Raw genomic sequence first — 25,143 nt, 5'->3', positions numbered from 1 at the left:
AAAGGAGAGAGAGAGAGAGAGAGAGAGAGAGAGAGAGAGAGAGAGAGAGAGAGAGAGAGAGAGAGAGAGAGAGATAGAATGTATTTTATTGGCCTATATATAGTGCCCTTACTCAATAGTAATAATTATATTTACATGTACAGTGTATATATAACATGTAATACTATATAGAGGTTCAGATTTTTGTAAAACACTAACTTTCTTTATAGGAATGTTGCCTATACATATACGACCCTATTCTATTTGAATATCAACAAAATATACATATGCGCGGATCCAAAGAAAAACTCAAGAGGGGTGGGGGTGAGGCTTGTTTTCGGTATTTTTTTTCTCTGTTTATCAAATAAGTTACATGTTTTTGACCGACCCCTCAAGACCCGCACATGAAACAGGTTTCTATGGAATCCGTTTGGTCCTAGGTGAACAAAAATATGTAATATCTACACTCTTTCTCAAGACATTCACATTTTGCAATCATTCAATGATTATTAATTCTTCAAGGTTCAATTAAACGATCTTCAAGATGAAAAAAATCCAATACGTCCCATCAGAGACATAAATAACGTATTTATGTCTATGGTCCCATGGAAACATCCATGCATTCTCTATATACAGCTTATAATTAGCTTATCGAGAATTTACGGAGATTTTGCAAGTACCCGGACGATAACGTTGAAAAACTGTGCGTGGTGTTCAAAGCACCACCGAAAGGAGAAACTCAACCCAAAAATCTTTACAATCAAAAAAAAAAAAATACATCTTTTCAAAAATCGTTATGTTTATAGGCCACGCCAATTTAATTTCTTGTTCGTCGGACCCCGCTCGCTCGTATTTAAATAAAACTATACAAAAATAACATTAATTTTCCGCATCCAGAAATTCTGCGCTGTTTTCTAATCTATTTCCACTCTATTTTTCGCATTTTAGATCGTTTTAATTTATAAATCAGAAACAAGTAGAAGAAATATAACCGTCTGCTCAAATCTATTTGTGTACCGTCTAAAATTTTCGCTGCAAAAACATACATGTGATTACATTAAATATTTTGATCAGTCAAAATTGACAATTAATTAAGACTCTTCCCTTAAGTACATGTCGGGACAAAATCAAATTCATTCAACGTATATTTATCTTTTATGTAGATCTCAAGTTCTATTCGAGTATAAATTCTTGTTTATGTTTGTAGCAGGGTTATACAAGTTTTAGGTGAGAACAATCAGAGAAATGGTAATTCTGATCACTATAGTATTCTGTGACATTTCCCAACCCATCTAGCAACCACGTACAATAAACATGCAGCGAAGCACACACTGCAGCCACCATAGTCAGTGAGACATTTGGTTCATGATGAATTTTAACGAGTCCGAGTACTATGGCCCGCCAAATTAAAAAAAGATGAGCTAAACATATAGTTTCACAGTTGATAAACTAGGTTTACGAACCGTAAACTATATATACTGGTAGTTCACGATTTTTTTAAATTCAAAAATACTATTGGAAGTGGCGCTATGGCGATGTCAAACCAATAAATTTCAGGAGTTAGATCACATTTTAGTTATAAAAATTGTGTCTTGAACTGTGATGAATAGTGGTCTGAAGAGAAAATATTCCATCTGTCAGGCGAGACACACCAAAAACAAAAGTTGTTATATTGCTCTTTAGACAATGGTCTATCGATCATTTGGTACGTATGGAACTCTATCTTAAGTGGGTGCAAAAATGCTACCTTGGTACTGGCATAAATATCTGGCACAGTGTTATAGATTCACTTCTATAAACCTACATTCGTTAAGTATACTTAAGAGTTGTTAATCAAAGTTTCGCAATAGTGAAACGATATTTATTAGATAAACTATGTTTTGCAATCGCAAATAGCTGTTTTCAGTGTTGATATAGTTTTACACTTCTGAAACATAGATGATTGGGTTAACTATGGTTTACAGAATGATGTGAAATATAGTTTTACGTCGTTAACTGTAGTATTCTGTCCGTAAACTACAGTTTACAATTTATAAAACCGAGGAAAAAAGAATGATTAGCTCATTTGTTTGAGGCGACGATGGATTTAAAAAAAAAGAATCTATTGACAGAACATTAAGAGAAACGTATCAGCATTTTTAAAGTGTTATGTTGTTAAAAAATTAATTTCATAAGCATTTTATTTTAAATTTCCCCATTTGATGACTTTTTACAGTCTAGTTTTCATATATTTGAAAGAAAAATAAACCTCTACGGCAGAAATTCAAACAATGTGGAGAAATGTGAAAAATTAACGTTTTTCCAACAAACTCCATTAGGAATCCATAGTAAAAATTGAGACTTTCGAGGCGCCCCCCTAGAAAATCGGGGTGGTAAATAATTTTTTTTATTGTTATAGAAGTTAACATACATGCAAGAAATTTCTTGCTTTCCTGTTATGTTAACTCAAATTTAACAGCATGACATTGCCTTTTATTTTGCAAAGGTCTATATTTAAGAAATACAATGTGTCTTTAATTATTACATGTACTATATAGTATAAAGAAATTAAAGAAATTTGAACACGAGAACATTTTCTGGAGAGTTTATAAACAGTTGTTTTGTCTTGGAGTTATATATGACGTAATCTGGACTCCAAATCTCGTTTTCATCGGTCAGAAGCACGCGAGACTCTCGACCATCGATACCTACTTGCATTATTTGGTGTCCTCGAAAGTCGGCTAAAAGTAGGTAACCATGAATAGATATTATTGATGTCGGCTCTTGACTGACGTCACAATGCCACAGTGCGCGTCCGTCAAACGTGAAACTCACAATGCGACCATTTTGAGCATCAGAAATATAAACAACGTCTAGAGTAGGATCTATTTGTACAAACTTGGACATTTTTAGTACATTTCCGAATACCTTACAGCTTTTGATGACATAACGTTGTTTTCCACGTTCGTTTAGTATTCTAACGGTCCCGTTGGTCTTGTGAATATCGCATGTCACTGCGTAGTTTTTATGCGAAAAACAAATACCAAATCCTCGTCCGTTGAGTTTGAAGCATCGCTGCTGCAACACAAAACTTGTTTTGTCAACAAAATAAAACACGATCTCGTTCCCGCACGTAATGGCGACCTCATTGCCATAGACAGAGCTGATCCCAATGCATTCCTCAGACACAGACACCGAGTGAACGAAGGTTTGATTTTCGTCAAACAGCTTTAGGGCATTGTTATTCAGGTCTAGGATTAGAACGCATCCATCGGCCAACGCCGTCATTCCATGTATCCAACACGGCATGACGTCACTCGGAGACGAGGCTGACCAATGTTTCTCGAAAAGAACAGTGACGTCAGAGAGTGACGTTATTTCAGTTTCTCTGGGATTCCCATTGTGATCTATGTTTGCATCGTCGTTAAACACTGTACATGGGTTTTCAAGTTGTTCCTCGTGCTCACTTTCGGCGATCTCGGGCGTTATCGCTTCATGGTGTATGTGTCTATCTTCCTCCGGAGATGTTGAGAGCATGATGATGTCACTGTTTTTGCGATATTTCTGACTAGCGCGACCTCCACACGGAGTCAACGAGTAACTCGGGGTTACCGAGAGCAGACGGATCTCTCTGGCGACGCTCTCATTCCGAGAATCAAAATCCCGACACACGACCTCGGTCTTTGAATCTAAGGTCAAAGGTTGTGACCTTTCACCAATAGGATCCACCAAGTTGTCGATTTGTTCCTCCTGTATGGTTGTCACAACACCACGTGATTTAGATCGCCGCGACCCGTCGTCGGGATCTTTAGTCCGAATGACGTCATCAGTTTGCTCTGAGTTGGATGCGTTTCCCGTGGAGGTTCCGGTGATGGAGTGGACCTTTATCTGGATAGACCGCGGGGTCGTGGTGCTGGATTTACTATTGCCCATTTCACTCACTGACACATAGCAGTAGTAATTACTATACTACTATTCATAAATCTCTCTTCCGAAATCAAATGAATTTTGCAATCAAGCAATTTATCCTAAAAATAGCGACCAGAATGTTATCAAAGTTATGAAATAAGATTTAATAAAATCAAAATAAACTGTGATGAAATGAAAACTATTAAAATTTACTTACAACCCATCTATTAAACCTTTATACAAATCCTCATGCAGTTGCAATGCGCTAAACGCTCTCTTATGTAAACAACACGAAATGAAGAAACACACTGTATATATAGCAGTTCAATTCGGGACATTTATTTGGTTTACCAGAAATCAAGCGACATACTAACACCCTGATCCATTAATCTTTTCTCTAGATTAAACACGATATAAGTTTTAAAGAACGCGGTCAATTCACGTTCAGATTAATCATTTAGCCAATCTTTAATCATTCTATTTCCGACGCAGTGTATTAATTTTCACTTAAGTTAGGGTTAAAATACGTGTACATTATGGTATAAATTAACTTTATTTTGTCTTTGAAGAAGTGCTAATACATGTAAAGAGGGGGCTTTGATTTTTTTTTGGGGGGGGTGGGGGGAGAAATGTTTGTTTTAAGTATTTTTGTGCAATGAATATATAACTTAAATTAATTAGATTAGAAATATATCATAAATGGAAAATTTTACGGAAAAAGGAGTAAAGTCCCGGGGGTCTAGATACTTTTGGGTGGGGGATGGAAAGGGAGGGGGTCAGTCCTGTCCTCATGCATATTCAATTCAAGAACAAGGATTCAATATCAAAACGAATCAACCCAAAAATGTATTGCAATCGAAGAATAGAACGACAGATAAAAGGGAAATTGCAGTAGCTATAATAATGGAAAATATAGCGCAGCAATATAAATAATATCAACTCATCTTTATGGTAATCAATGCCATAAAGAAGTCGCAAAAAATCAAATTGGAATAATAAATGTTCTTGTGTACGTTGATTGTACGCGCACTAGTATTCAATTTTAGTTGCTTTGACAAAACAGTCCTTTTTTGATAAACATATACATGAAAAAGATGAATGAGGTATATAAACATGCATAAAGAGAGAGTTTATGTTCATGAAATCATCGCCTTTGTCCTGAATGTTAGCACTCCCCCGAGCAGTAACAGCTGGTCAGAGAGATGTTGTCCAAGGCCATGTCTCCTTGGTACCCTGACCCAACCACTCCTTCAATTAAAATCTGTAAAAACAAAAAAAGGTGTAAAAAATATTTTAAAATAATTGATATCGAGTTACGCTGCACAACAATTCTAGCTGTTTATAATCTATTATATTATTTAAACCCTGTCCCACCATATTTATGCATCACATTTAGGCGATTTTTTAATAAAAATGCAATTACCCGCGAAAGAAGTGCAATTGAAATCGATGAAAGGAAAATCTCCAAGATATCTTCATTGACCCCTTATCGTGTCTCAGTCGAAAAAATTAAGAGGAACGAGAACAGATTTATTACGGGGATTTATGATATGAAATATACATACATGTATCTTGATTATCTTTCTCCATTCAGAAGTCACTAAGAATACCTCGCAGGCACGTAACATCGTTTATGAAAGTGAGAATGGGACCAGACTCAACCCAAAAATCTTTAAGTTAACAAAGAAAAAAGGAAGGGGGTATGGTACCTCCCAAAATCCTGATAATCTTAATCCAGGGGAGGGGGAGGGGGGGGTGCGAGGCATAACTTTCAATATCACTGCCTATTTCCTTATTTTCAATTCAGTTTTTAACATGCTTTTATAAAAGTGATCAAGGAGCCAACTCCATGTTTACTCATTTTTTAATAGGTAGGCTGCGCTAAAAAGTAAAAAGTCTCGCATAATTTTTCAACGTTTATCATTCAAGTTTTTTTTTTATCTCGCTTGCAATGCAAAATCCTTGTAAACTTTTAATTTTTAACCACATACTCAAACCTGACGAGCTAAAGGGGACGTTTTTCAAAGAAGAAATCTTAAGATTTTTTCATACTTTCAAATGAACATCGTTTGAACACTGATGTATTTCTAAATATCAGATCAATTAATTCAAATGTGTTGCATACATATCTTGGAACATAGTATAGAATTTAGAATTTAGAATCCATTATGAAAAAAAAATCCAATTTAAGCAACTTGAAGCCGTATGGTATGAATTCAATCGTTTTAACTATTTGATAATCTTTATTCCTTAAATGTGGCATTATATTGTAAAAGTGTAGTGATCATTCAATAATTAAAGCCAAATACAATACACAATGTAGTTAAACTTAACTAAAAATTCTAAATGCAATATCTTTTTGCACATCATCGCAGTGTGCTACTTTCAGGCTGACAATAAACATACAACATGTACATGTTGTCATACAATGATTCTAACATCGTGGACTTTAACACATATATCCTACAGCAAAACGTTCAGCAAACTTTACACTATATTATCATTGCATACAAGGTCAGTAGTTGTAGTGACGCTTGTGACAGCGCTGACCTTAGACATTTGTTCTCCATGATCTACGTTTACCTTTGAGCCCGGCTTTAGATCAAGATTCAATTCAAGACGGTTCCAATTTTTCCCCACGTTTCCAGACTTTTCAAAATGAACCTCCTCCTCACCATCGTCAGTTTTCGTTTTGACAAGAAGTGTTCCCACGTGTTTACCAAGCATGTGATAAAACATTCGAAAGCAGGATCGTTTATCTATTCAGAAGAGAGAAAACGAATTTACTATGCCTCCAGCTCTTTAGAATTGATTAAACTTGATTAAAATATTCAAAATTATCAATAATACTTTGAAAAGTGCATTAACATTTTTCTATGTAAACTGAATACAATAAAGTTTATATTTCAACAAAGAAAAATAGAAAAGCTCTGTACATCTTTTAACAAGGTTAATGAACTAACGGGCTTCATGGGATTTGATCACGTGACCAACAAAATTCATATGCAGTGAACGTTTAAACAAATGCTATTCATGATATTTACTGTATTTCGTACGATTTATAGATTCGACCATTTTTCAATGGACTGACACAGTGAGTATTATTGACATGTATTTTTCCCCGGGATTAACCTTCAAAGACAGCGTCACTCTCCAATATGGCAACGTCTCCAGATCTCTGGGGTCTGGAGGCCTCGGTGTATACATAGTAGTCCCCCTGCTCGGCTGCCTGGGGCCCGGTGTAGCGAGACCCTGTTCTTCCCTATGTAAGAGAAAATCTGCAAGTAGTATTTCTTGTATCTCAATTATGCGATACATGTATTGTGAAATTGCAACAAATGCATAAATATATTAGATTTCTCATGATATGTGATGATATATGATTTTTATCCAACGAGTTTTTTTTATGAGTTTTCTATCCCCAGATGAATAAGATAGAACTATTTTGCAAGTCTTAGAGCTTCTACTTTAAGTAGTTTTGTCAAACAGCAATGTGACGTAGGCCTATCTATTTCATTGCTGCATGGCCACTGAACATAATATAACTAAAGGACTCGTGTAAATCGGCTTTATAGTGAAATTAACAAAAGAGAGACTTCCAAGCCACTAAAAATAAATAAAAGTTCAACAAAGAATCCTGCTGTTCATCAAAGTGTTTTCATTTATTTATTTATTTTCATAGATCACATAAAGACTAGGACTATAGATATGACAGCACATCAGAGGGGTTTTATTAATATGTTTTGGATTCGCCGGGGAAAGAGGTTGAAACATTAAACGTATTCTATTTTTCGTTTAACACAAATAGTGTTATATACATTCAAAACATACAATTAATCTTTGCACATCTCATTTGTTTTCTTAAATATTATTTGAAGTGGCGCTGTCACACCTGTCTTTTACTAATTAATTATTTTTAATTGTCAATGAGTCCATGACTAATTACAAGTTTTCCTCACGACACACCCATAAAAAGACTGTGGATCACATTTTAGTTTGAAAAATCGTCGAAAAAAAGAGAAAATATTACTTTTATAAACCACATAAAAAGAATGGGGGGGGGGGGGGCTTGGGAAGGGCAGAAGACTTTATAACCTAGGGGGAGAGACACTTTATTTTTTAAAGTTTAATGGAAGTATCTTTTGGAGAGAAAGGGTGATAGACAGAAAATGATTTCGGTACTTTTTTGAATGCCTCCTTTTTCACATTCTGTATCTAGCTTGGTCCATATGTGTTTTATTTCTTGTTTTATTTATAGAAAGAAATATAGAGAAGGAATGCATTAGTTTTGTATTAAGGAGTAAACTGCACTATCAGAGCCATATATTCATATCCTGATATACATGTTTTTGCTTCCTTTATAAATTATTTATGTTTTTATAAGTGAAATTAATAAGAACATAAAATTCTGATGAAATCTCATACTTGATTTCTTTTTTATTCATTGAAAAAAAAAATGAATTATATCAACATTTACTAGCTAAATTGAGTCAAAATGACAAGAAAAAGAATCTAATTTTATTTTACCGATTTTCTTTTCCAATCAAAATCATCATTTTGAGAGTCTTCAAGGAAGCAATTGCTTTCCTCTTCTTCGAATGTGCATGCAAAATTAGCATCTATATGTAATATAAAAACATAATTATATAATCTTCAATATTTATGTCTATTCTATCATGATGTTTCTTGAAAATAAACAAATCCTAATTACTGTAAACGTATTATATTTGGCGTGTATGATATTTGGCGGAAATTAGTTTTTGCACAAGTTGGCGTAGATTTGAATTAGCGTATTCCTGAACGTGACTATTCATTAACATATATGTATGGCATTTAGCGATGAACTTGATTTAGCGGAAGCTGCATTCCGCCGAAAGCTCTAAATAGAATACACAGCCAAATGTACATGTAGTTCGTTTACAGTATATATCTTAAAAACGCAAACGCTTTTCAAAAGTTCACAGAATAGACAAATAAGTTCTTTTATTGCTTTATTTATTTTAAACAGAGTATAAACTATAATATAACTTAATGTCTTCCCTACACACCCTTTTCTGTTTGATCACACTTTCCAGGGCGCAGTAGAATGTTATCGATGGCTACCCTCTGTTTTCTAGCAATCACAACTATTGTTATCTACAATGAAGAACCAAATAGCTAAAACCTACCATAAACGTTTCCAAATCGTTTTATCTAATATACTAAAATTTTGTTTTAGAATAATTCTTAAACAAAAAAAAAAATATGTAAGAAAGTTTCTTAAACATAATACAAATATATCTTAAGCTACACTGATCAGACCTGCAGATTCTGTATGGCGGGCAATGTGAGAGCTGCTGTGGTTTTATCTTTGTCATCTCCACTGAAACTCCCCAAAACCTCCCAGTCGTTTGTATCAGGATCATGGTATTCCCCTCGAATTTCAGAGTATTTATTCTTCTCGGAAGGACGAAAGAAAACAAACTGAAACTCTAAACAACGTTCTGCCTCTGTAACGAAAATAAAGCATAAAAGATTATAGTAATTTTCACGTAATTTGCCATAATTGTAACATTTCTTGTGTTTGTAAACAGTTATTCATACCGACATAATATTGGTCTAGTTTTTAACACCGCAAACTAGCGTTTGATGCGACATATACATGTATATAGCTTCAAAAATGCCTTATAGTTTTTTTTACACTGGAGCTTTGAAACGGACGTAACAGATGCAACGTTTGTCGTCAAATCTTTAAACACTCTTGGATCTTAAAAAATCCAAAGATAGTTATACTCAGGGGGATGTTCGGCCATCTTGTACATTTGAGGATAAGAATGTAAACATTTCATGATCTGGCCTGTTTTTGCCCGAAACTGACCAAAACTGTTGCCAAAAGATATTAAAGCAATAAATATGAGATTCTGCATGATGTTTTGTATGCAAATTATGAATACAAGAACAAGACAATGCCTATTTAATCACTTAAAACAGCTGTCGAACTGTTATTTGTTATTGTCATAGTGTCATAGTGATGCCTAAATATCGGGGTATCGTTATTACTTAATAACTTACCTGTAAGATCTACATTGATATCTAAAAAAGATCTTGCATCCATTTCCTCAAATTCCGCAGTATACAAAAATGGTGGCTGCAAAATTTCCCCTCGACCACTTTCCTACAAATTAAGTTGTTCAAATTTGAAAGCGCAATTATATCTCGTTTTACGATGCATCCTTAAAATAAAATTTATAAATATTAAAACTATGGGTTACTTACCTTTTGAAATTGAGTCTGCCACACAAATTCGGAACTTATACTTTCTTGGTAAAATATGCATTCCTCAAAAATACGATCAAACGTGCAGATGATTGTAGCATCAGCTGAAAATACACGTTTTCAAAATGTTGTATACATTTTATTAACTGTTCATCTAATTATTTATCACGTTTTCTTTATAGAATATGGGTACATAATCAAGAGCCATATCCTAGCATCAGTTGCCAAATGATTTATCTCAGCTTTTCTACAAAAATGGCTATCGAATTATGTAGAGAAAAATGTTTTCTATAAAATTTAATACATAAATTTAGACCTGAATATCCTCATTCTCGTAGCCCTTTTAAAAACGTGATCATGAAGAATTTTTTAAGTCGTGAATTTTAGTTTTCAAAATGTCTTCAGCTTTTATTATCTTTAAGATATTGTAACAAATGGAAGATTCCAGAAGATGCCAGAAGATTTACTACGTAGCTTCTTTTTTTTTACCATGTTTTATCAAAGTCTGTTTTCTTGCAATGTACATGTACAATCTGTAATAAATTGCTTCAATCAATCTCTCTCTCTCTCTCTCTCTCTCTCTCTCTCTCTCTCATGAAATACTTGGAGGAAGGCATTTAAAAACGCATTACCGCATTTGTTCATACCAAATGTTGTTAAAATTGGCCCAGTGGTTCTAAAAATAAGTTTAGATTGTAAAAAGGTTACGGATGGACAGACAGAGAGCTAAACGCCGGGGAAAACGAAACCTGAGTTAATCAACATGATCACTAAATTTTCTCATGCAGTCATTTATTGAAATGTTTTGAATGCTTACCTGTTACTTCGTTACAGGTTAGTCCACTAAATCCAGGCTTACAGTGACAAATGAACTCCCCTGGCGGCTCTAGTGATTCACAGGTACCACCGTGTGTGCACGGGTTATCATAACACACTATACAAATAGAAAATCAAATACATACATACTCTCTCTCTCTCTCTCTCTCTCTCTCTCTCTCTCTCTCTCTCTCTCTCTCTCTCTCTCTCTCTCTCTACTGTGATCGTATACTATTTTCTGCAAATCAATTACCCCAGTCGTCACATTTCCCAGGCAAAACAGCAATTTCATCCAGTATCGTTGTATGGTAACCGGCGACGTATCGTAAATATAACTGAAAATTTAAGATGGCTACGGTTACCAATAGTTCTCACAAATAGAACTGACTCTCAACAACTTATTATCGCCGCATAACTCACCTGCAGGCCGTCAACTGGTGGAATATCGAGGGAAGCGAATTCATAAGTCCAGCTAGCGAACTCCGAACCCTTGAATGACTGCAAGTGTGTCCACTTGTTGGCGGAGGACCCTCTGTAGTGAACACTGATTTCAGAATCCCCAGCTTCCTCGTCAGTTGACGCAAAGAAATACCGAAAGTGGAGACACCGATTTGATGCTGTTAGAAACAAACAACTCCACGAGATGAATATCTACCTTTCAGTCAACTAAATGTTAATTGAAAAGTCTTGAGAGGTGACACCGGCAGAACTTATGTCATTCGGTCACTGATCAGTTACAATGTTACATTTCAAGCTCATTGACTGAATGTCAGTAGTCCTCATGTATGTGTTACGATTTATGGAGGCTCTTATGTTTAAATCTTAATCTGTTCAAACAGTTAAAAGCTGGTATTTTTAAAAATAAAATATGAAATGGCATCTTAGAGGATTCTATGAACCAACTAAAAATTTTTATCGACTTGGAATTACATGTATATAAAACTCTTCTAATAATAATTATAGCGAGAAATTGAAACAATCAATTTCTGAGGAAACAGAACTAAATTATAAAAGTCAAGCCAAGTGAAGGCCAACATCAGCGTAAGAGATCGATATGACTGAATAACTAACTTTCAAAGTTTGCATGCGTCTTCAGTCTCGCTTCCTTTCCAAAATCCTCTGCAAACATGATCAAATAAGGATGGCCAGCTCTGTTTCCGGGAAAGATACCCTTAAACAAAAGAAGCAACAATTTTTAAAAAGAAATAAAGAGAGAATGTTCCTCGTTCCCATACTGGAGTACTACATGATCTAAAATACATTGGCGGATCCAGAGAAAGCCTTTTTTTTTGTTTCCAAGAATCGGAAATTCTGTTACAAAAATACCGTGTAAAGGGTTTATATGTAAACCGTTATAAAAATGCCCAACTTTCAAAACTTTTTTAAATATGATCGCATCTGTACTAGTGCCGGATGATGTAACGCACCTATTACAGAGGTCACATCAAGTTCCCTGGGACGACAATTACTTTTACCATTGTATTACACACGTACCATCTACTCAGCAGATAAATTATCCCCTTTCTTTTGCCATATCCTATCATTTAGATCTTTATTTAAGAAGACAATCGATAGAAATCAAAATCGATAAATAGTTCAGAATTTAAAAACATCAAAGACATAAAAAAAAATACCAAAATATCCATTTTTATAATAGTTTGTCGTAATTAGTCTGACGTTTATTAAATACAGTTGTATACGCACGGAAAACGTTCAAAAAGTCCTTATTTATTGACAAATGATGAATTTTGTACATATTGGTTTTCATCAAATGGAACCCCCCCCCTTTTCCAAATTGCTGGATCCGCCTCTGAAATACATGCATGAACAATAAACGGCCTTTAGAAAGACAGTTCTAAGTGAAGGCATCTATTTGTAAACGTCTTGAGTCAAAATGTGAAAATTTGAAGGAGAAAAACATCAGGCATCTCGCAGTCGACTGAACAGCTGGATGATCTTTCAGCATTGCTACTACTGGGAAAGATAATTTTTTTTACCTTAAATCTTATTGAAATGTAGTACTTACATAGGAGCTGAGTGTCCAGTTCACCTCAGAGTCCGCTTCCTGGGCAAACACACATGACTGAAAATCGTCATTAAACGAGCAGCTTGTCATGGCTTTTGCTAAAATGTGGTTTAAAAAAAAAAGGTACAATGTATTTGTGTGTTAAAAATACAAATACCCTGGGTATCATCAATGGAATCATCTTAAATTCATGAAAGACAATTTCTGCAAAATGTCAATTTTATTCACAGGTTCGTATGAACGGAATTCTTAAATTTACTTGTATAACTGAGACTGAATATTTTTTGCATTATTCATTGAGGGTGTCGAGTATATAAAGGATGAAGGTGCCTAACGAAAATCAAATAATTAAAACTTGAGTCATAACGAACTATCCTGGTACCACGGTATAACCGTATTACCACTCTCAAACTGTAGACAGGAAACAACATGACATATGTACAATCTTTAGAATACCACACACCCATTACCATATTAACTAAACCGTATCGGTATCATTCTAAATCTATGACGGTTTTTCTCCTACCTGATAGGTAATTACAGGTAGCGCCCGAGAATCCATTTTTACATCTACAATGGAATCCTCCATTTTCTAGCTCTAAGCAATCGCCGCCATGTAAACAGGTTCTGCTCACACATCCTAATATAAAGAGAAACAACAAGGCCAGTTTCAAAGGTTATACAATTAAAAATAAGTTCATAATACAGTTATTATTGTAAAAAGAAAAACCATTATTTATTTTATTAGTATTTCCTCTTTGACCTTCCTTAATGTAGGCAATATTTTATACCTATCCCCCTGTTTGGTCACGTGAGATACAACACACTCAAATGTTTGGGAAGGCACTGTTTTTGTGATATATTTGATATATTCGGGTTGTAAATTCCAAAGGAAGACCAGCGATTTTTGCAATATTTTTAAAGATTAGATCATAACCAGTAAGGTGTAAAAATGAAGAAAAGAGTTAAAGGGATATGGTCTCGATTTTAGTCAAATTCTATATTTCTGTTTTTATTATTTACAATGTTTCAAGAAAGCATTTCCAATAATCAAATGAAATTTGAGAGTCAGTCGTATAGAGTTATAAGCAAGATACAGGACTCGGAATTCTTTGTAATGTAAACAGGGCTTGTGCCCTGTTTTTTGTTTAGTACATAGGTTCAATGTACCGGTAAAAATCTTTTTGATGCTAATTTTTCTTTTTTCAAAATGTAGACAAAAGGTCAAGGAATAGTATTTATTTTCACAAAATTTTATTTTTTGAAAAAAAAAAACAAAAAAAACAAAAACAAAAGGGATGTCTTGTTAATTTCATTATTGTCAATAAATTTTTGCAGTGGATACACATTTCGGAGAAAAAAAATAACAAAATAAAATACATGTAGCATGTATAAATGCATAATTTATCGTGTGTTTATGAATTGTTAGAATGCATGACTTTAATTCAAAAGTAGGCTTTATATGATTGAGTCTATTAATACCAAGCATACGACTGATTTTATACTTTATATTCTCTTCTATATCGCATAGAAGAAAACCCCTTGATTCGTTTTTCAGTGTACAAGAATTAATTTCATTAGCGAAGTACTTATATTGATTTGATTTCAGATTTCGACAGCATTGAGAAGATTTCAGACCTGAAGAATATGCCTCCAGTTTGACATCAAACCCCCGACCCGGAGTCCTGGACCTTAAGCTGTTGAATCTGATCATCATGACGGACGGGTCGCCATGTATCGCCTTCCTGAACACAGCCACGCCCACCGTGCCACATTTCCTGTGTTATATAGTTTACACCTTATAAATGTGCATACCTGTTCAAAATTGTTTGAATGCTTAAAGAATATTATAATCAAGTTTCAGCCAAGAGAGAGAGAGAGAGAGAGAGAGAGAGAGAGAGAGAGAGATTTTCTCATTTCTCCTTTAAATCCATTCATTACTTTCCAAATGAAAGCTGAATACTATGATACTAGTAAATAACAACACATTGTGTGGAATTAGCAACGACACGCTGCAGCTATTTAATATTTGGCATATTAAATGTACACACACATAATTATGGCATAAAGTTGGATCACATGATTTATTTATTTTAATAAAACAATTTTGAAAATTTAAACTTTCCGCTGTACGTGTCGTCCTAAACTGGTATTTAACACCTGAGTAATTCTTTATATAGCCTTGCTAATAAACCGGTTCTTAAGAACCAGGTGACACAAACAGGTATTCGAATGAAAACCTTATATATCCGGATAATTAATTCATTATTATACCAAGTAGAAATTGATTTCTGTCTAATTCGTCCCTCAAACGAAAGAAATCATATTTTCTCACTCCTTTCCTGGAGCTCCAATCAGATAGTCCCTGAATTCCAGCCAATGATAACAGTCGTATTTTGAGCTACTCGGGAGATCCATATCTAGAATTGTAGCTTTAATTCTTTTCCCAGTTGGTGCCTGATAAGAAACACGATGAACTGTTAACACAATCAACATATGAATTGCCACATTTGCAAATGTAATGATACACTGCATTTTTAAAAGCATAGAATTTTACAGATATGAAAAATCTTATTGTAAGAATTGGTGATAACTGCATTGTGAATATGATGCGCTCCTGTTTTGATATGTACAGAACGGTATCATCTTACAGAGCTTTACAGACTCCGGTATTGTGTCTGGTTTGTCTAAGATTTGTAGTAGAGAGGCGTAACGCTTATGTATCAAGCAACGAGACAATCACCCCTCCCTTTACGGTAAGTTTTTCATTAAATCAAAATTTTATGATTCATAGACTTCACTGCTTTCTTTTTAATATGCTACTTTCAAATATCATAAACATATTTAGAAAAGTTCAATTTGATGTTGTTTTTTTTTCTATCCGACGAATTAATTTTTTTTAAGTCTACAATTTTTCGTAACATACAATGTATTATGTGAATGTTATCACAGAGTTTATTTGCATTTATTGTAGGAATATCTTAATTTTGTCAGGAAGGGTTACATCAAAAATAAGATCGTCACTTATTTTGTTAATTTTTGATAATTATATATGTAAATTATAATCGTTTATGCTGACTATATTCAGGTTCCATGAATGCGTGTTTCAACATTTCGTTTTTTTTATTATTTCTAATCATGCAAAAGCCACTTGAGAAGAGTTTTCATATCATCAAAGTTACGGTTAAATCATTCTTGCACATCAAACTCCAAATCACATTCATGTATTCAATTATAATGTGTTTAATGACAATATACACTTAATTATATATTCTATTTTCCCTAGGTACAAGATATCTTGACAGCATATTAAATGCCAGATACAAAGCACCCATTTATTTGCAGTCCTTTCTCTTCCCCTCCTGTTGAATATATTCCTTGTGAATTGCATGCGTGCATGGGCATCGGGGCCAAGAATATTTAAGAAATAAAGTACGAGTTATCGTGAATGTTGCAGAATAACCTCCGAGGTCGAGAAATGTTGTTTAGAAATATAAAAGCCGAGGCGTTAGCCGAGGCTTTTATATTTCAAACAACATTTCGAGACCGAGGAGGTTATCCTGCAACATTCACGAAAACAAGAACTTTATTTCTATTCTATTAACAGCCCAGTATTTCTACATATCGTTTCTCCTATAGAGAGACGATCTAGGTCATTTTGACGGCTGTTCCGTGTAACCCCAATGGTTTTGTTAGTAATGTTTACATGTGTATCGATCAAAGGAATCACATGCAGACGACAAAATTTTTCTTTGGATTTTTATTACTCTTCACTTATTCATGAAATATCTTTGAGTTATATTCCTAATATTTTAAGGGTAATTTAATATGATTATTACTACTACACGTTATATATTTTATGTAAAAGCATGCAGCGAAAATGTGCTGGGGAGGTCCTAGGAACAGCCGCATTGATCTCTTAAAAATAAACATTTGAGGCAATACACATCGTTTTGACTGGAACTAACACGTGAAATTGACATGGTTTTAAAACTTTTTACGGTTTGAAGTTGTACTTTCATTATCAGTGCGAGAAAAATAGGTATTTCTGATCTAATAATTTACTGATGACGTTCGTGGTATATTGGAGAATAATGTCCGCGGCATCTCTTTGATCTCGGCAATAACTGTAGTAGAATTGAATTAATGTCATATTGTAATTTTTGAATTTACCAGGTGGCAGTTACTACAAAATTTGGTTGTCATGTTGTAAATTTTGTATTTCCTGTCCTCCGGTAAATTTACAAAATGACATTAACTCTGCACAAAATAATCTTAATGATGAATGATCAGTGAAGACATATGCTGTCTCATATATATTTGCACCGCAGTAAATGTTACTAAACGCATTTGGTTGGTAAAGTAGCTTAGATGATATATCATTGTAAATCACATACTATAATCAGCCACGTGCATAACAGGCCTGTGTCGTAGTTGTGAAGGCTGATGTTAAAATGCATCTCATCTGTCACGTGCATGATGCCGCCACAACCTATAAAGGATTTTCTTGAGGCATATATATAATCTGTTAACGATCTGTCCGTTTTGGTTTAAAGAGTGAATTTACAGTTTAATTTTTGTGAAAAAAAAAGGAATACAATTCAGTTGCAACACAAATTTCGATCAGCCTGCCTACTTAATCATTAGTAAAAGTTAAAGTTCGCGTGCTTAGTCTACATTATGATGTAATCTTTTATACGTTAAACAGTTCTTTTTTCTAACCGAGGAAAGGTATGCGAACCCTAAAAAAATTTTCCCTCAAATGCTGATCAATTTCACATGTTGATAAATTGCTTTTTTGCTCTTTTAAATTACTTTCGATTAATTAGAGTAGCTTAAATCATAAGCCAAAGTTAACTCAACGTCGCGTGCTCAGTCTACTTTGTGAGGCCATGTTTCATATGTAAAATAGTTTTGTCTGAGGAAATAACCGAGGAAAGGTTTTAACGGAGCCTTCTTTTGCAAGATTCAAACCTAAAAACATGTTGGAAACTGCGCAACATTAAAGCCAGGCACATTAATGGAAGAAGAAAAAGATTGATGCGAGAAATGTGTGGTTCCTGCTGCGCTAGCGGCCGTACCGTGAAACATATCACATGTAGATACAATGAAACACTAACCTGTGGTAGTGTTTAACTGAGAACAATCTGCTCCCTGCAGTCCGTCTGGACAAACACAGCTGCACACTGAACCCGACTGTTTCACTACTCCGCCATATTTACACTGGGTTTGGCAGTCCTCTTTAAACGATATATTTTGTCAATTCAAATGAAAAAAAATATTTTAGCATTTGTTTAAATCTTATCAACGTATCATGATTATAGTAAGTGGATTACTTTCCCAATGTAAATAATAAACAACTGATTGACTGGCTGTGTCAGTTGATGGATGTTTTACTAATAGTTAGTTAAAAAATGTTACACTAGTCCTTGGTGGAGAGTTGTTAATATGGTAGTAAAAGTACACTGAAAATAAGCAAATTAAAGTTACAAAGAGGTAATTCGACTATACGATTTACTTGATAGTAAGTGGATACATTGTTAGAAGAGTAGTTAGCGAATAATTATAACACTGGTAGTGTATGCAACTGGAAAACTGTTACACTGGCAGTAATTGAGAAAAATGTTCACTGGTAGATAGTGTATAAATTTACTGATAGCAGTCTAATTTACTTGTGCACTGGTATGCTTCGTTTATTTCTGAGATGTCGCTTAGATCCAGATTGTCTTTGATATTAGTTGTTAAATATTCGAGAGAGTTTTCTTGTAACTCCATAGTTTTCTTTTCTTCATCTAATCCAAAATCCTGAAGAAACATCAACAAAACTTAGATTAAATTGCATATTGAACAATTCATCACATCGTCCCTGTTATTTATCATACTATTACAGCAAAACAATCCTGGTGGTTATTCTTAGATTACCATGTGTTTGACGTTGGCGGTACGAGTATTCCCGTAACGTTCGTACCATAGTCAGCTATCACAAGCCGTGCATGTACCTTCCGTCATTTCTGCATCAAACCCTACATGTACCTTCAGTCCATACTTTTTAGGCCCTACCTTCAGTCCATGCATCAAGCAATACATGTACCTTCAGTCCATACTGCACCAAGCCCCGCGTACCTTCAGTCCAAACTGCACCAAGCCCTAGCTTCAGTCCATACTGCATCAAGCCCCGCGTACCTTCAGTCCATACTGCATCAAGCAATACCTTCGGTCCATACTGCATCAAGCCCTACATGTACCTTTAGTCCATACTGCATCAAGCCCTAACTTCAGTCCATACTGCATCAAGCCCCGTGTACCTTCAGTTTATACTGCATCAAGCCCTAACTTCAGTCCATACTGCATCAAGCCCTACCTTCAGTCCAACCTGCATCAAGCCCTACCTTCAGTCCATCCTGCATCAAACCCTACCTTCAGTCCATCCTGCATCAAGCCCTAAATTCAGTCCATACTGCATCACGCTCTACCTTCAGTCCATACTGCATCAAACCCTACCTTCAGTCCATACTGCATCAAACCCTACCTTCAGTCCATACTGCATCAAACCCTACCTTCAGTCCATACTGCATCAAGCTCTACCTTCAGTCCATACTGCATCAAACCCTACCTTCAGTCCATACTGCATCAAGCCCTACCTTCAGTCCATACTGCATCAAGGACCAGAGATCGTACGGCCGATCGTTCACTGTATATCCCATATCAAAATTGTATGATTGAGAAGGTTGTGTGTTGTCCCAGCGAATTCTGATGTTATCTGCTCGATCACTTCTGGACTGTTCGTGTAGCGCTCCCATACAATGTAGCATTTCATGGAGAACGGTGCCCATCTACACACAAGGAGAAAATACACATCAATCAGGAGAACAAAACTGCTTATTTAAGTAAGAATTTCATTGAAACAACCTGTCAGACATCAGTTGTCTCATCACCTACTTCTAAACAACCGTCAGCGTCTAGAGATATTGTTTGCATGCCACCAATTCGACCAATATATGAAGAACACCTACAAGAAAGGAATACAAACTGTCATGTCACATATCATATTATCCCCAATACCGACTCAAATTACAATTAGCATTTTGTATACATCTCTTAATAGAAGTATACTTTTGATTTATTTATCATGCACTTTTGGTAGTCTCTTTTGGAAATACTGGTCCACTTTCAAAGTGATTTCAATTTAAAATGCAAGCATTCAAATGAAACATACACATTGTACAAGTATTATGCTGATGAATTTGGTTTGTTTTAAAAAGCTCATCAACGTCTTCTCTTAGGAATAGGTTACTACTTACTCTGGTTGGTTCTGAAAAACTACGTAGTCTTTTTGTGTGGTCCGTTCCACCCAGCGAACACAGGACTCCCTCTGAATGATGTCTACAGCTCCCTTTATCAGTCTAATTGCCAGACGTTTAGAATTACCTTAACAAAGTATTTAAAAACGTTTAACAATTAAGGTTAAAAACATTTAAGAAACTGCACATTTCTATTCATATTTAGTGTGTTGATAACTATGGTTTACACAAAGCATTACACTTGTTACCGTAAGAGTCCCCGTCTATTGTATAGGGAATAACTCCTCTTCGCCACACCGCTCGTTTGATTCCAAAGTTTCTTGACACAGAGTGCGTTTGCAATCGTTTCAGGAACTGAAAGTTCGTGAATGTTTAGAATTAATTAATCTTTTAATATTTGCTTAGTTTGCTCATATCATGCGAATAAAATCAAATATTTACATCCACCACGCATGACATCCTCCGTTTATTACGGAAATTAATTGTAATTCATAGCTCTGTAGAAACTGACAGGACTGAAAACTACACGCCCCGTTTTATCAATTAATCGAAACCTTCATCGACCTAAGAAAAATCACGGACTGCACGATATAACATTAATCATGGTCATGTCAAACTCAGATTCCCAAGGATGACTATTTGTCAATTTCTTATAGCTAGCGTACAAATAAGTTACCGAATTTTACTTACTTTTTACAATTATTTTATAATTTTGTTAAGAAAAGAGGTAAATATAAAATATAGAATGTTTTATTTGATGATTCATGCGGGTTATGAAGGTAGCGATCATTGCAGAAAAAAACCTATGTATAATGCTAACGCGGGTTATGTGTTTTTTCTGTAATAACCCTACCTTCATATCCCCGCAAGAATCGCCAAAAGAAAGCATTCGATTATTATAATAAATATAGAAGTATATTTTCTTTCTACATTTTAATTGGTATACATATATTTACTTGTTCCTTTATAACTTGATTTAAAGTTAGAGACTATCAAATCTCTACACAAACAAATAAATACAATTACAGCGATAATGACTTTCTCATAGATATCTAAATTATAATATTTAGATATCATAAAAAAATATAACAATTAAGTCAGCAAAAGTCGCTTTCTTTGCCAACAATGTCGGTAAGCTTTCAGAAAAATAAACGTGTTTTTTACCTCAAAGCATTACTTTCTTAAATGAAAATCACACAGAATGATTATCTGTTTTCTTTATATGTCTTAAAGAATAAAGAAAAAAGACCTTGTTGTGAGGCCTGTGTCTGTCCAGGAGCTCTGCTTTGTGTTCAGTCTTGCTGTATGGCTGGATGTTTGTTGGCTGCAACGAAAAAAAACCCACAGAATAAATAGCAAAAACAGTACATCTTTGGCGGTGAAGATGTTACCTGTAACGGAGACCCTCCAACTGTACGTGAAGAGGAGGATGGTATCAATGATTTATTTCTCTCCTAAAAAAGATACTCGTGCTTGTTATATGATTATATCTATACAATTTGTATTGTTCTGATCCTTTCAGATTGTCGTTTAACAGTATTTCACCTGAGCTCCAATATAATGAATTTCCCTGTGCTTTACATGTATCAGTAAAAAACCACTTGATTTTGTTGCGCCGGCATACAGCGTACTAAATTAGCCATCTGTTTAATTTTTTGACAAACAAATCAGGTGAATGAGTTGCAAAGCATTGTGGGCTACTACAAGTTTAAGTGTATACAAAGCGTATTGAAAAAAATATACCATTTTGAATTGTACATCCTTTGGAAACTCATTTTGAATGATTATTCAGAATTTATTAATAAATATGGACAATTATGTTTCATCTTTTATTGCTGCTATGATCAGATTTAAAACATATTGCACATGAGGCCTCATATTAACCTATTTAAACCCCATCATCAATGTTCAAAAGACAAGTATGCCCTATTGAATTAGAGGCAGTCAGTACCGTTTTTCACGGTATACCCCAGGTTTGGGACAACTTAAGTACATATAAGCTATTGTACCCGTATATGTATATCTAATCCTTCACTATGTCAGTTTGTGAGTTATTGCAATGGTATATATAATAGATCCTATGTAAAGTATCTAAAGTTTATGCTCTTATATTACATGTACCTACAGACAGAATCCTGATATAACTGTGGTGTGATGTGTATTTAAAAAATTTGCGAAAAAATACAAAGTTTTACAAAGTAAGCTGTTATCCTTCACCAAGAAGACAGACAATGTTAACACAACATATATTTTTTTTTGCTGAAACTCACATATCAGATCAATGAAAACTAATACATATGTGATCATGTATTTTGTACTGTATTTCTCAACGGAAAACTTATCTTATTTAATGGAAAACATCGGTGAGTTTTTTTTCCACCGAAATAGACATTTACTTTATGTTGTAAAATGAGACAGACACACGGTATAAGCAAGAGCTGGTTGTATAGATATAAGCTATAAAGACCTATTGCCTCCCTTTGTGGTGACATGTTGGTGTTTATGTATACATTACAATTAAAGAGAAATCTGTCTGACCAAGACCTTTGTTAAATACAGAGGGTTTCCGTGGTGAAGGTCGGACTATTGTGCCTGTGTTTTTGATGAGGGTTGTACATTATTGAAATAGATATGAGACCTCTACCCACCTGATGTTGCCCGTCCGGTAGGTCAACAGACTGTCTCTCCGCCTCGTTTTCAGCTTCAGACTCGGGGTCAAGATCCTACATTTTAAATCGACAAAGGTCAGTTTGTTTTCACAATATCTTTTCTCACTCCAAATATGGGTAATGCTTGAACTATGTAAATTTTATATGAAGTAAAGAATAATCCTTACACACACACACACACACACACACACACACACACACACACACACACATATATATATATATATATATATATATATATATATATATATATATATATATATATATATATATATATATATATATATATATATATATATTCGTTTTATTTTGATTTCGTTTCGTATCGTTCTATTTCGTTTCGCACTTTACAGGTACCCCTCAAAACATTCATCCTATCTACATAATTCATGCAATCATAAAATTATAGCCATTTAGGTCTTGTTCATCCTTAATAAACAATGTAATATACTGCTCATTGCTGAAAGCGTTTAAATAATCTTTAATAAAAATAAATCGTTACAAAAACTTTTACAAGTCAAACTTAGAGGCGCAAAAACTGTGCTTCCTTCTATTACTAGTAAATAGTTAAAGAGCATTACAATTCATTTTTAACCGCACAAACGCGGATTCAATTTTATAATGTTGAATTCGACCATTTCGCCGTTCGTCCAAAGATTACTGCAACATTGTTTTCTTGTTGAGCGTGCCCAGATTGTAACTCCCATAAGCCAGTCTTTCTACTTTCACAGAGGATAAATTTGAATTTTGCTGTTAATGTGCAGTTATTTTCTCTAAAAGAGTTCAAGCTTGAAGTAAAAAAGCCGCCCTCTTTAACTATAAATAAAATTCAGTATTGCGGGTATTATAAAAGGAATTCATAAACAGTGTCACTGACAGTGTCATATACACAACCTATAAATGCACCCAGTGATGCGGCTTTTACAGAAGGAATGCATTAACAGTGTTATATATGCACAACAGACCCAGCTTTAAAGGTTTATCGCCACGATTTTAGCTGAAAACTGTCAGATAACTTTCAATTGCCTTTTAATGTAAATCAGCAGACTTGCCACAAAAACCATGACTATGTAGGAACACGGCCCCGAGGTGTCGGCAAATTTTAAACGTCTTCAAGCCAATAAAAGTGTATGGAAATTACCAATGTAAAGCCACCATCTTATATATCTATCAGAGTCAATAATTTGTTTCAATATACTTGCATGTTCTAAGTCTGGGTCCAGGTTTACGTTGGCTTGGGTTGGTACGGGGTTCCGTCGGCTTGCCTCCCTGGACAAGAAATCACGGAGCAGAGTATGCAGGTCTTCATTCTTTCCAGACGGTTCTAATATGAAAGAAAATTTGACTTCGCAAGGATTTCTTCTTTTTTGCAAAAACCTCATAAACCTATCTTTTTTTTTTTTTTTGTAGTATGCAACACATGATCATTTCGCCATAATTTAAATCAAAACAATTAATTTACAAGTTTTTGCGATTACATTCTTTACTGTACTTTACATTTTACATCTTTCCTTTTTGTTTGGAAATCAATACTCATACTGACCATTTCCTGATCTCCTGAGAAGCGATGAACAAAGATTAACTGCAACAAAACCCACCAGCAAGATGGACACCCTCCTCATTGTCTGAAGAAACGTGAATGTCTTGTGTCTGCATTCAGTTCACCAGGTTTTGCTGGGCTGATATATTCGAGGTGACTTGAGTCGGTTATGAAAGCGATCTGTGTCACTGATTAGACACCCGACATGGTTGTGTGTGCAATATTATGTCACTCGTGGAAGTAATGTCAATTCAGAGAAAATAGGGCAAGTCTTGTATACTCTTTTTAGATACATTTTTGTTAAAGTCAAGATTTGACGTCGACGCTGTTGCCTAGGCCGGGGCTTGAACTCAGGCAAAGATTGAACGCAATAGCTATTGCGTTTAAACGCAAAGAACATAGCGTTTAAACGCAAAATATTATTTCGTTTAAACGCAAACTATTATTTCGTTTAAACGCAAAGCTAATATTGCGTTTAAAAGCAATAAATTTTGCAATTCAACGCAATAATTTTGTGATTAAACGCAATAATCGTTGCTTTTAATCGCAAAAGGTATTGGGTTTAAACGCAATAGCTACTGCATTTTATTGCAATTTTTTTTTAATTTGAACATGACTTTTTTATTCAGACCCAAAGAAGAGGTTTATGTTGTTAGGACATACTTATAT

At 34.7% G+C, this 25,143-nt stretch overlaps 1 protein-coding gene across 1 annotated transcript; it reads right to left on the bottom strand.

Annotated features, from left to right (window-relative positions):
• Positions 1–4,752: 4,752 nt before the first annotated feature.
• On the bottom strand, positions 4,753–24,616 carry LOC105323303 (uncharacterized). The gene is made up of 27 exons (XM_034465255.2): positions 24,478–24,616; positions 24,137–24,258; positions 22,914–22,988; positions 21,515–21,589; positions 20,514–20,619; positions 20,266–20,392; positions 19,904–19,973; positions 19,606–19,797; positions 18,637–18,769; positions 18,085–18,204; positions 17,362–17,456; positions 15,300–15,421; positions 14,603–14,742; positions 13,491–13,604; positions 12,965–13,062; positions 12,010–12,109; positions 11,359–11,555; positions 11,192–11,273; positions 10,940–11,056; positions 10,123–10,226; positions 9,919–10,021; positions 9,169–9,356; positions 8,916–9,003; positions 8,395–8,486; positions 7,000–7,129; positions 6,451–6,626; positions 4,753–5,128 (listed from the first exon to the last, which is right to left on the bottom strand). The coding sequence occupies exons 1-27, from the start codon at positions 24,554–24,556 to the stop codon at positions 5,033–5,035; spliced, it is 3,141 nt and encodes a 1,046-aa protein (XP_034321146.2). The 5' UTR covers positions 24,557–24,616; the 3' UTR covers positions 4,753–5,032.
• Positions 24,617–25,143: the final 527 nt, after the last annotated feature.

This window comes from Magallana gigas, chromosome 1, assembly GCF_963853765.1.
Source record: "Magallana gigas chromosome 1, xbMagGiga1.1, whole genome shotgun sequence".
Taxonomy (NCBI): Eukaryota; Metazoa; Mollusca; class Bivalvia; order Ostreida; family Ostreidae; genus Magallana; species Magallana gigas.
The sequence above is the reverse complement of the archived record's forward strand: the minus strand, read 5'-3'. Positions and strand labels throughout refer to the sequence as shown.

What these genes read in the sequence shown, in the direction of transcription:
- LOC105323303 (XM_034465255.2), bottom strand. Translation starts at nt 24,556, where the DNA reads ATGAGGAGGGTGTCCATCTTGCTGGTGGGTTTTGTTGCAGTTAATCTT. An exon ending in CACCAGTTGACGGCCTGCAG is followed by an intron (nt 11,274 to 11,358) that starts GTGAGTTATGCG and finishes TTAAATTTTCAG; the next exon opens with TTATATTTACGATACGTCGC. An exon ending in TATCAATGTAGATCTTACAG is followed by an intron (nt 9,357 to 9,918) that starts GTAAGTTATTAA and finishes TTTTCGTTACAG; the next exon opens with AGGCAGAACGTTGTTTAGAG.